Source organism: Haliaeetus leucocephalus, unplaced genomic scaffold, assembly GCF_000737465.1.
Source record: "Haliaeetus leucocephalus isolate CR32 unplaced genomic scaffold, Haliaeetus_leucocephalus-4.0 Scaffold295, whole genome shotgun sequence".
Classification (NCBI taxonomy): Eukaryota; Metazoa; Chordata; class Aves; order Accipitriformes; family Accipitridae; genus Haliaeetus; species Haliaeetus leucocephalus.
Window position 1 is genome coordinate 5,775,612 of NW_010972731.1, and position 12,779 is coordinate 5,788,390.

Sequence of the window (12,779 nt, forward strand, 5' to 3'; positions counted from 1 at the left end):
GAACATTTAGAAAGACCTAATTTGTATTTTGCCATCTTTTTTCCTGTTCTGGAAAGAGAGGTATCATTCTCCGAGCTGTTACAGCGTGCGCCGCGTCTTTCCCTCCGCTCCAGGTTCCGGATGCGGCAGGTGAACGTGGTGGGCTCCAGCCCGCTCAGCCAGCCCTCCCGCGTCATCCAGACGTTGCAGGCTCCGCCAGATGTTGCCCCCGGGAGCGTGACCGTGCGGACGGCCAGCGAGACCAGCCTGTGGCTGCGATGGGTGGTGAGCCAGCCAGGAGGAACGGGGGGCCGAGGGGAGCCGGGGTGCTGGTGCTTGGGACGCGGCTGCTTCCCCAGGGGGGTCAGGCCAGCACTCCAGAGTGCCTTTTCCTTGCATTCAGCGTTAGGGAATAACAGCAACGTTATCTCCTTTTTCAGAATAGTCCGAAATCTGAAACTTGCCTTAAGTGCCTTATTAATCACATAAATTGCCTACTGCCACTATTTCTGCCACTTCATCAGGGGAATATATGCCTGTGTGTAAAACCTTGGATTTTGAGACTCTCTAGTCCCACAGTCTGGGTCAACACGTGGGACAGGTATATAATACTTGAGCTAATTTGCAGTTTCCTAGGGCTCAGCTGTTTGCTTTGTACAAAACAGTCCCCAGAAGATGCACGCTGGCCACTGGCAATCATCCTGCAGGTACCGAACAGCTGTGGATCAAAGGCAGCAAAGTTTGCACATTACGCTCCTGTAGGAAGATTATATTTATGTGCAAGGGCGTGGAGTTATGTGATAAAACGTAGAAAGAAATGATTAATTGCAAAGATGCAGTGATTGATGACATTGTTGTGCCCCTTTGACTGTCTCAGTTACCTGCAGAGTTGCCACGTTGGGATTTACTTGGCAACTAACCTGCTCCAGAATGGTTTTTCTTCTCCCCTGTTAGGCAGAATTTTCCACTGGGGTTACTGTGGTGTGAAGTTGATGAAGCACAGGTTTCCTTTTGCCCAAATGTTGGCTTTTCCATGCATAAACTCATTATGGCTGAAAGTCAAAATCAGGCTAGAAACAAAAAGGGTTTTCTGCCGCCAGAAAGGAATAATTTCAGTTTCTCAATGGGACACTGCACTTAATTCTGTACCTTGAAAGACCAAAACATCAGACTTGGAAGGTGTCACCTCACTATCCATAGAAAAGCCATTGCGGTTCATTCGATAGGAGCCGCATAACTCACTCATGGCTTTACCGTGTGAATAACATGCCCACGTTGTTAAACCTTTGGTTCTATATCCTGACCCACATATCTTGCATAAAAATTAACTCCAGGTTGTTTTAAGAGACTTTAAAACATTTGTAAGATTGTGTTTCCTTGCTGTGCTACCTTGAAGCCTGTTTTTCATGAGTCAAACTGTGCAGGGTTCAGGAGGAGCAACAGCCACAGCTAAAAATGACCCAATACACCTTTTTCATGCTTAATAACATCAGTATTTGAAAGTGTTTAATCTCTTTTTTCAAGACCCGCAGGTGAATCTCTGTCCCCCTGGGAGCTGGGAATTCCTTCCTTCCTACAGAATAAGGGTCACATTTCTAGCCCTGCTTGCCTGCAGGATACAGTCTTCTAAGCTGTGAAATGTTAATGTGTGTCAAACTTTCCCAGTGATTCAGAACTGAATCTCAGCCATCCGTGGCGTCATGTAGTTAGTTTTATGGAGAAAAACTCTAAACTTCATGAAGTAGGCTAATTATTTCATATTTTAATCTCTGAAATTGCTTGGGGAGTTAGAATACTAGAATAAATCTCTGCTGATAAATGAGTAGGCAGAGAGTCAGTAAAAAAAGTAAAAAATGTACGATAAATGAATTTGTCACATGCTTCAGCAATTTATCATTCATTTCCATAATTAATCACAAAGCTCTGAAATATATTGTATTCATATCATCTCCGTTGATACACCCACAGCAAATAGCATAGTTCTGTGAGCATATCTATTTGGTTCAAAAATAAGGTAAAAATTAAAAGAAAATTTCAAGCAACACAGAAATTTAGAGGTCGTGAAACAAAACAGAAGATCAACCTCTTGATCTTTTTTGCCTTCCCGTGGCCTTATAGGAGTTCAGACTGCCTTGGTATAGAGTTTGGAGAGCCCTGGCAATGTGTTCTGTATAGGAATATTGCGCTTTTCTTTGTCGTTTGCCAGCCCCTCCCTGACACACAGTATAATGGCAATCCAGAGTCGGTGGGGTACAGGATAAAGTTCTGGCGTGTGGATCTGCAGTCTCCCACCCTGATGAAGGTTATTAGTGACCGATTGGAAAGAGAGTACACAGTTGAAGATCTGGAGGAGTGGACAGAGTATGAACTGCAGATCCAGGCTTTCAATGCCATCGGGGCAGGACCATGGAGCGAAGTAGTGAGAGGTCGTACACGGGAGTCCGGTAAGTCAAAGCTCCATGTCTGCTGTGAAGGACACATCCGAGAACTTCAGCATTTTTCTGCCCTTTTGTTCATTTTGTTTGTTTCTTTGGGGTTTTGGTTTTTTTTTGGTTTGTGGGTTTTGTTGGGTTTTTTTGCTTGTTGATCCATTAAATCTAAAATGAAACAAACCCCCCCCCCAATCTCTAGATGCACTGAAGGAAAAAAGACGTATAGATACTTGAGGGAGTTATTTATTTATTTTATTCCTACCCTGCTTTCATGCGTAAACCTGCAGGTTATTTATTTAAAGCAAACAAAACAACCTCTCCCCATTCCTGCTCTCGTTTGGCAGCAGTACGGACGACAGAGGGAGAAGCTTGCATATAGCCTTCTCTGGCTGAGCAGGTTTCTCATGTTTCCTCTCCCTCCCCAGTACCCCATTGCCCCTCATTCTCCCCCTCTCCCTGTCTGCTGCTGGGCTCAAGCAGATTTTTCTCACAGTTGTGGTTATCTGAAATTTAATTTCAAGCACCAAATATTTCTAAAAGAGCAGAAGTTATTTTAGAGAGCTGATTAGCCACACAGAAATAAAATAATTATCTGAGCTTTTGATGACACTTTTTCAAAACTGCCTTCAAAAATTGTGTGTACAAGGCTATATAGACATAACCTGCATATAGACATAACCTGCGTATAGACCTAGAGCACAAGTATTGTATTGTCTAGCTGAATTGTCCATACTGGCATAGAGGCATCAAATATCAGAAGCAAACTCTCAATGTCAGGCAACAATAAATCGTTAGCTTAGTAGCAACAGTAAAGACAGATCTTGAAAAGCTGCTCTCTAGCTGTTAACTTCCACAAAACCTGTTTCCAAACTTACCCTACATGCACCTGATAAATTAAAATTTATATTGCAAGTAAATAACGAAATGGGTGATATATATGATTTAGAAGTTTAATAATAGAAGCTCTTTGTGACCTGTACTTATGCAAGGTTCAACACTGGGGGTTTTTTGTATTATTTTTTCCTATATTTCTTCATTAAAAACGTTTTGGAATTTAATCCTATGCATGCCCTACGGTCATAGGCACACATATGCGTGTCTGTGCGCTCTGTACCACGCACGCAGCATTACTTGCTGGGAAGTGTGAACGTGCTGTACGTGGCAGGATTTGGTCTGCTGGTTCAGATGACTGTCCTTTGAACTAGCCGAGGAGAAGACTAAACAAAGTCATCCCCCGCCATTAAAGTCTTGCTTTTTGAGAAGTAGTAATTGGAAAGGTATTGCCAGAGGTATTTTAAACAAGGTGTGCTTGTGCTGGACTTAGAGATAGCAGGACCCAGACAAAATAGTTTTGAAGTGTTCTGTATCGTAATAAAAAAGATACCACGTTCTCCACTTTCTCCTTTCCGCTGCTCTTCAAACACTTCTTTTGAAATGTAGTAAATACTAAGATTAAGTGATTTCATAAAACCTTAGGATTATGGTGCTCTTGCTCAGCATCTAAAGATCAGAGGTTACGTGTGTATTTGGCATTTTCTCTTGCAGTATTAAAAGAAGGTTGACTTGAAACTGATTGTAGGAGGCACACAGAAACCAGGATCAAAATAACACACAGCTGTGATCTAGGCCATAAGGACTCATTTGTTTTTTTCCACGTGTTTTCTTTGATATTAACATCTGATTTCTTGAATAGAGCAAGTCAGGGCTCAGACTTTTGGCTGTATCTTCTTAGATTTAGAATATACAAGAAGCGCTGGCATAGCAGCAAGCTGCATGAGAGAACTGCAGGGAATCTGCAGTTAACCTGTATGCACAGTCAGATGGGGTTAAAAGGCAAATAAAAGATATCTGGAGCCAGAGAGAAAGGTCAAAGTATTTTTAGGTCTGTCTTCTGAACTATACGAAAAATTCTATTTATCGCTTCTGTTTTCAAAGTACTTTAAAAGCAGGTGTCCTAAATATTTCTTTTTCTATTTGTAGACACAAGGTCTTAGGGAAGTTGGTTTTGCCTGGTGCTGCAGGTTGTAAACATCTCTCACAGCTGGCCAGAGGTGCCTTGGCCAGGATCGCGTGGTGGTTCATTGGCAGAACTCACGGTTCTGTGTTTTACGCTGTCCAAGGAGCCTAAGAAGTTAGTCTGGGCACTAAATCAGTTTGTGGTACCTAATGACAGTGCGGCCACTAGAGTCCAAAATCTTTATTGAAAATAAAGCTGTGCATGAGCAATTCTGTTCATTATAGGATGTGAAATCGTATCCCTAATAACCGAGCACACATGCTAACAATAAAGGAGCATGCCGTTACAGGTACACTCCGGTTTCTGAAGCTCTTCAATATAAACCATATTGAAACCAAAGAAACTATGAGAGAATAAACAATGCCGTGGGGTTTGGTAACCCAGGCTTGAAAAACAGTTAGGAAACCCTAAAATGAAACTCTGGGATAGGGTTGGAGGGAGCTGAAGATGGAGGGGGATGAATTAGGATTTTAAAACGGGACAGGTTTTATCAATCCAAAATGGTTTTATAATGTTAGAAATTAAATAACTCATTAAATTTTACAGTGTAAAATAACTGCCGAGTAACAAGCTCAGTTACCACTCAATAAATTGACAATGATAGTAGGTACAATACAGAGAAGGTAAGAAAATGCAAAGACCTCTGATGTATTAAAACAACCTTGACAGGGCTGCTTCCTTTTAGATACAAACCTTCTTATTTTCAATTTATCTCAAATACACCTAACCCAGTGCCTTCATATTTTGGGGGCTCCTAATATTCAGCTACATGAATGTGTATATTTGTATTACAAAATCAGCTACTCTACAAGCATGGTCACATATTTACGGCACGGATCAATCTCTTGATGTTTCAGAGACTGACCTTCATGAAGCAGTTACTGTGGTGTGATAAAGCATCGCTTGATAATTCAAATGTGGTCCAATGTCACTGTGGGGATTTGTCAGTTTATACAAGCTGAGAATTTGGCCTCCGGTATCTAATTTTATAGGCAAAATGGTTGTGTACTGCAGCTACGCTACTTTTGCCGCAAAGGTTGCTCTAAATTTGCACTTCTTAATTGACGTCAGATGTACAATATGCTACTTTAATTTTTACTTTCAGTAAACAGTGCTGGATGTTCAGCTAAAATGAGCTGCAAAAATGGAGAGAACACTGCATCCCACTGTCTAGCTTTCTTAGAAAGCCAGAATACAGGCTAGCTTATTAAAAGCTGCTTTTGGCCCAGTTAGAGACATAAAACAGCATCATTTGCTATATATCAAATCTGGCTATGTCAGATGTAGAAAGAAGATGCGTGATCTTAGATGCCAACATGGATAACCTTAAAAACTTGAGTTCTTATTGAAGTTCCAGTGCAAAGTGCCAGTAACTCTGTAATTTCCTACATTTGATCTTAGCTCATCATTTCGTTTCAGTGTTTCCGGTTCATTTTGTTAAAGCTCTGAGATTTTTTTGGACACTGTTGCTTGGCTTCTGTGCTGCTCTTGCAGGTTACTAATGAGAACTCAGCTTTGGAGCCTGTAACAAAGTCTTCAGTGCAACAGTTAAGGAAACCAGCATTAGAGAAGGGAACTCGCAGAGGAACGAGGGATCTATATGCCTCACTCAAGCCACTAATTAGTCTTAGCAAATTATAATTTCTTTGAATCGTGATATCCTGAGAGAGGAGAAGGGTCGGAAGAAATGAAGGTTACGTTTCAATTCATTCTTAAAGGGTCGATCAATGTCTGTTACTTGATAAAGGACTGGCAACAATAAGATCCATAATATCTCTTGCAGGTCCTGAATTCATACATCCATGTTAGAATAAAATTCTCAATACTAGCATGAGAACTGGAGAATTAAAGCGCACTCAGTGAACACAAGTATTTTTGCCATTTAGGGGTTGGACTTAGATTCCTCTCTAGCGAGAGGGAACATTTAGCTGCTCTGGCTGTCACTGGGAATTAAGAGGAGTCTGGGCTAATAAATCTTCAGATAGACCATTCTCTCCTTTGTTAGCTTTCGAGTTCCCCTGCCAGCAGCATGATCGTACACACACCTCAAAGCAATCATGCACGCAGGGCCAGCCCGGGCACAGCCTCCACCTTTTGTGAATTTGGGAAATCTCGTGGCTGCTGATCAAAGAGGAAAAGAAATATTTGTAAAATAAAGAAACTTTTTCTCTCTTGAAAGACTTCAAACCAGATAAAATAAAAATAAATGTAGCTGGAAAGGGCTTCTTTCCTCTACGCATCCTGGTTTCCTGTGACCCACCTCCACCCTTTCTCTCTCCAGAAGTGATTCATGTGGGAGTAGGTCTTTGTGAAGATCTACAGATAAAGTTATGGCAGCTATCCAAAGACATTCATGGCTCCTGGCAATCTATTTTCCTTTAACATAATTATATTCTTGTGGGGGATAAATCTAGAAGATTTTAAAAAAAAAAAAAAAGAAAGAAAAAGCACTTCAGCGTTGGAGTGGGGAAAAAAAAATGGATTTTAGTCTGCTGCAGTGCTGTGAGATGGTGCTCTGTTTCTCATGTCCCAAATAATTGGCAACGGGGAAATTGTTTCAGAAATTACTATCTCTGCGGTTAACCTTGAGTGCACAAGGGTGGGGGGTGGTGCGTTGTTTTTGGTTTTTTTTCAACTTATATTAATTCTGGTGTCATACTCATTATCTCGTTCATGTTGCTAGGAGCTTCAGGAGCTCGCCTTCAAAACAGCAGATCTGTTCTTTCATTTGGACATCCAGGAAAGCATTACTTTTGGCAGAGATTTGTGCTCCTTTTTGTGATGTATTCAGGACCTAAACAAGCCTTACCATCCATAAGTGCTTGTGTAACATAACTTGGTGAAATGTTCTCTTGAGGTCTGACAGGTGTATTGTGCTTTAGAAAAGATTGTACCCTTCAGATGTTGGAAATGCCACAGGAAAAAAAATGCAAAAGGGCAGCATAAAATGTGAACTCTTAAAAATAGCCTCAAATTCTGCTTGCATAACATGGCATGCTATTAAGCTTGCCTACAAAAGCTTGCAGTTGTGTGGTTGTTCTGCAGCAGTTAGGGTTTTAATGGCATTAGAAAATGCAAGTTTGCTCTTCTCTCGAGTCAGAGAAAATTACAGTGTTCCTGTGCCATCGGTTCTAATGATGTTTCTAGTTTCATAAGAGCCAATTTTGCAACATAAATGAAATAGGCATATCTTTCATTTACACCGTATCAGTCCCTGAAAATACACCTTGTGTTAACGTGTCCATCTATAATTGATGTATTGCAAATGTTGAGCACTATCACATAATCAAAAGGCTTAGAGGTTAAAAAACTTCTTACTGAACTGGGAGTGCAATCCAGTGGTTGAAATTATTGCTAACTCTAGACAAGATGCTATAATTTCCTTTCAGATAATATAGGAAGCCAGGGTGGCGTAAAACTTCGTGTTAGAACAGATTGTACCGTAAGATAAACTCCCATTCATAAAGATTTTTGGCTTTTGGCATAGAGAAATAAAATGTATGGGAAATAAATACTAGGAGATACACTTCTGTAGAAGTTCAGCAACTTAAACTTGATTCTAATTACTGCAAATATAGAGAACTTGAAATTTATTCATATCTGCCTATATTTACTCTCTGTCTGTAGACACTGATTAGTATTAAATATTTAGCTCTTTACAAACGTCGTGATTTCTGAGATGAACTGGCAAGAAAACGTGAAGCAGGCTGAAATATAAAGAAGATGTAGAATGAATACAAGACAAGAAGGGATTGTCTAGAACCTATTCCAGTGCTTTTGGATTTGAATACTCTTCTGTGGGATCCTGGAACAACCCCAAGCAAATAGGGGATTGCTATAAGAGCAAAATGATTTGGTATGTCTTACCTATTTCTGCTTTTTGGTAATGCCGTGTGATTCCAGTTCCCTCTGCTCCTCCTGAGAATGTCTCTGCTGAAGCCGTGAGTTCAACCCAGATCCTTCTGACATGGACCGCAGTCCCTGAGTCCGAGCAGAATGGTCTCATCCTGGGTTACAAGGTATGCAACTGGAGTTTCATCCTTATTTAATTTTTAATGCATTACCTGGATATGTTTTTGCACTTGTTATTTATTATTCACCTGCTGGATATTTATATAATTCATAAGTCAGCTCGAGAAGATGTAGGAAGTGTGCTGGTTTTGAAAGGGGTGATTGGTGGATATAATCTCATTTTATATTTTGTGAAAAGGAGGAATCTAAAATGCGTACCCCTCTTTTCAGTCCTCATGTAACGATCTTTTTCTTTCTGTATTTCACATATGTTTATTCTGCAGATACTGTTCAAAGTAAAAGATTTAGACTCCGAACCAAAGAGCCAAGTAGTAAGAGGTAACCACACTCAGTCTTTCCTGCTGTCTGGCTTGCGGAAATACGTGCTCTATGAGATCCAGGTATTGGCATTCACTCGTATTGGAGATGGAGTCCCCAGCTCTCCTGCAGTTATAGAAAGAACCAAGGATGATGGTAAGTTTAAAGGTTACCAAAATAAGTATCTTGTTTGATCCAACCTTTTAACGCTGCTTTCTTTTAGTGGTGCAAGTGTAGATGACAGCCCAAACTAAGCCTATGTGGATTTTTTAAAAAAATTTTTCTTCAGCTTTGAACCTAAAGGACTTGGTCCCTACCTAGTATAACTCAGCACTATTCTATTGGTCATGGGCTGAGGATGTGGCAAAACCACAGAAAACCAAAGTCCCCTGTTTCCTCTTTCCCTGCAGCTGATGAAGAGAAAAAAACCTTCTAAAATTGTACTCTGAAGCTCGGTGTAGACGATTTCTATTGAAGACAATTTTTAGAGCCCAATTATAAATTCCTATTGAATTTCAATCGTGCTCTAAAAAAAAGTAGAGTGCTGCAATTGAAAGCAATAAACAAATCTGGGTCTGATTGGACTGAAGGAGAGAGATGGAATTTGTAACTTCAGTAATCCATTCTCATTTTTTTCCAAAAAGAATAAGGTATTGAGCCTGGAAGATGATCATACCACCTTCCTTTTGGCACTGCTTCCAGCACTTGCCATGAGCTCAGGGACTCCCGAGTGCAGTTTGATGTGTTGAAGGAACCCAAGGGAGCCCCTCGCCCCGGTGCTGTCTGAACACATCGGTGTCGTGGGAGCATTCCTGCTGACGGATTTTACAGAAATTTAGTTCAACCCTTAAAATATTTTTGGCTTTGTAGATGCTAAAGTTACTTTCAGTTTCATTCCCTTTTCAGTGTTAAATGAAGGTTACTATCAGTGTGAGAGGCTTCTGTTCATTGCTCCCACTGAAGATGAACCAAAAAAAAAAAGTCTTTTTTCATCAAAATGTTTTTCATAATAGTAATGGAATAAACATTGGTTTCTACAGGCAACTTCATTAAGGTAATTTGGTTGGGCTGAAAACACATTCAGACTTCTGGCTTTAAGAAGACGTTTTCTGTGGAGTGCAGGGAAGGAGTAAGAGCATGCAGGGACGGGAATGGGGATGCGAACAGGGACAGCAGCTCCCTGACATTTTTTTAGCCGTTTTCTCAGCGTACTGCCTGCATGGGGACTTGGCTTTTCTTTGAAAGGAAACAAAGAGAAATTACTGTTAGCAGAACTCTACAGGGAGAGAAAAAGCACTCCCTGAACTGTACATATCGGACTATAATGAGAAATATTTAAAACTGTTTGTTTTAGATAACCCCATTATAGCAGTTCCCTCCTTAAGTGCATGTTGGCAAATGATACAAATTGTTCTTCCATCTCCATGCCCCCGACATAAATATGTTGTGTCTCCTCTGGGCTCAACTTAATTAAAAGTATCATCAGGGGTAATGCAGGTGGAATCTGTGCTGAAGGGGAAATTTCGCGGATGCTAATGTATGAATTAGCATCTCCTCACCTCGTGAACCTGGGGTGGTCAGTGCAGCCACCAGCCGTCTGTATTAATGTGCATCTCACCTGCCTCAGGTTCTCCTGCTCAGACCTGAGTGTTTAAAATGCACATGTAAAATCAGAAGGCAGTTCAAAGCTGGCGCTGGTGACACAGAGAGGAGTTATTATTCAATTCCAACAGGTATGAAGTGGATTAAGCTGACACATAACTCACTGTAAAGGCAGCTCGGTGGCTCGCTTTGTCGTATGGAACCAGTTACCGAGCAGCGGTGCGGCCGGCTCGCGGGGACCCCCCGCTACGCTGCTGGGAGATAACTCTCGCAGAGGTCAGGGCTCCTTTGTCAGAGCATCCTGCCAAATGCATTTCACAGGTGCGGTAAAACACTGTAGGTTGCGCTCGTTCTGTGTCCTGTTTGGTGTCCATGGGTGCTGGAGGCGTTTGGCCATGGACAGGGTTCCTCAGAATAAGTGTATATTGTATATGTGCGTAGGCGCTCCTGACCATCTACTTATTATTGGTGAGATACGGCTTGGGCTGCCTTCTATGCAAGGTGAGCAGAAAATTTGTAATTCCTTTCACATGCAATGCTAGCTAGCACAATCTCTGTTTTTCTCTCCAGCTCCTGGGCCACCCGTGAGGCTGGTGTTCCCCGAGGTGAGGCTGACATCCGTACGGATCGTTTGGCAGCCGCCGGAGGAGCCCAATGGAATTATTCTGGGTAAGAGGGAGCAGCAAACCCAGGGCTGGGAGGAGAGGGCTGGAGACCAGAGCAAGCACAGGCTGTTGGGTTTTCCTTCCACTTGGATGTCAGATTAGAAACCACAAATAAGCAAATCTGTGGCTAAAGAAAAGAAAATATGTCAGTGTCAGCTGAGAGATGTGGTACCCTGTTGTGAGGAGGAGAAGTCTGCCCGGCTCCATGGTGTGTGTTTTCCTGAGGCAGAATGACATGTCATTCATGGCACTGTGTTTGAATTGTCATCTCTCTTCCCATCTGCATTTGGGTTTGTAACCTGTTTGGCTGGCTGTTGGGCAAACTGCCTGTAGAGCTGCAGCAGGGGAGAGCTGGATTTTCCCCTCCTTCCCCCTACTCGCCTTTGCCGGGCATGCCCAATATTTTGGTTTCAGGTGTGCTTCCATTTTATTGCTTTATTGCTATTTGGCTGATACTGTCTGACAGGTCCCAAGTAGTTAATTCATATTTGGCTTTTCATCAAGGGAAACAGAGGCAGCAAGGCATGACAGGAATTTGTAAAAAACCTTACCTTCCTGCTTTCATAACTCCTGGGTTGCCTTTGCAATATGTACACCAGCCGCTACTTGTACTTAAAACGTGAAGAGTTTTACAATGTAAGAATCCACTCTTGCCTCTAAAGTAGCTGAAGTTACCCAGCAATTTTGTGTTGTCTGCTGATGTTAAACACATTTTACAGTAGTTCTAGCTGGTGGGTAAAGATTTGTCTCTCAGTTCTGAAAATAGAGGCAAAAGCTTTTGGTTTTTGTTTAGTTCGCAGTCTGCCAGGCCTTTCTGCTTCTAATTTCACTGCCATCCTTGAGGCTTACGGGTAGTCTTTTAGCAGTATTTCCTAAAGCTTTCATTGTTGAGTGGAGGACGCCTACTTCAAATGCTGCTGCGTTGGTGGCATCCCTTTAAATAAAGAACCGGTCTTGCGTTGTGTTTAAATCTTGACTCAAGAACTCAAAGTGTTTGCTCAGGTGTGTACTTTCCCAAAGTGACGCTAATGCTTGAAGATGCAAGGAAATCATCAAATGGGATCCAAAGGCACATGCTGCAGGGACTTTCTGAGCACGAGAAAGAGTCTGTGTGAAGCTTGGCAGCGGTTCGCTCTCAGAGACGGATCCACGCAGGGTTTCTCTGCAGCTCAAGGAAGCTTGGCTTCCAGGTCGTCTCCTAGGTTTGATTTGTTGCTTTTTTTTAAGGAACTGTGTGTCCTAGAACTTGCTCTCGGTAGAGATTGGGATTTGAATCACAGGATGTGGTTAAGGAGAAAAAAAAATCATTCGATAGAAATGATGAGAAAGTACAAACGAGATTTTTCTCTCCCGACTGTGTTCCAATGTGTCACGTTGCTGCACTTTGTCAGCTGTATTTGCTGAAGTTGCAGGCTTGGTGGAGTAGGAACTCTCTTTTATTTTGTCTTTGCAGAGCACTTGGTGCAGTGCATTCCCATTTCAGTTGGTTCTTACTCATTGCCACTACATTGATGATAAAATCATACAAATGCAGGGTTGGAAGGAGAGGGGAAGGGTGTCCCTTTAAAGAATGCTTGGCATGCTCAGCAGGTAGACTGTTGTTTCTGATGTCTTGCCCAGTCCATTCCCAGTAACACATCCCAGGATACTAGATACTGTCCTGACCTGACTCTTTTGCAACACTGATAGTGTAACTGAGGCTTATGACCCGCTGTTAATTCTTACCCTTTTTCTGTGGTACACTTCAGGTCAGTC

At 41.9% G+C, this 12,779-nt stretch overlaps 1 protein-coding gene across 1 annotated transcript in view; it reads left to right on the forward strand.

Annotated features, from left to right (window-relative positions):
- The window catches only part of SDK1 (sidekick cell adhesion molecule 1), a 410,390-nt gene that overhangs the window by 331,122 nt on the left and 66,489 nt on the right, over positions 1-12,779 (forward strand). Inside the window, exons 24-28 of the mRNA XM_010570301.1 lie at positions 114-264; positions 2,186-2,423; positions 8,332-8,447; positions 8,724-8,913; positions 10,930-11,028. Coding sequence (XP_010568603.1) covers positions 114-264; positions 2,186-2,423; positions 8,332-8,447; positions 8,724-8,913; positions 10,930-11,028 — 794 coding nt within the window. The remainder of the gene's footprint in view (positions 1-113; positions 265-2,185; positions 2,424-8,331; positions 8,448-8,723; positions 8,914-10,929; positions 11,029-12,779) is intronic.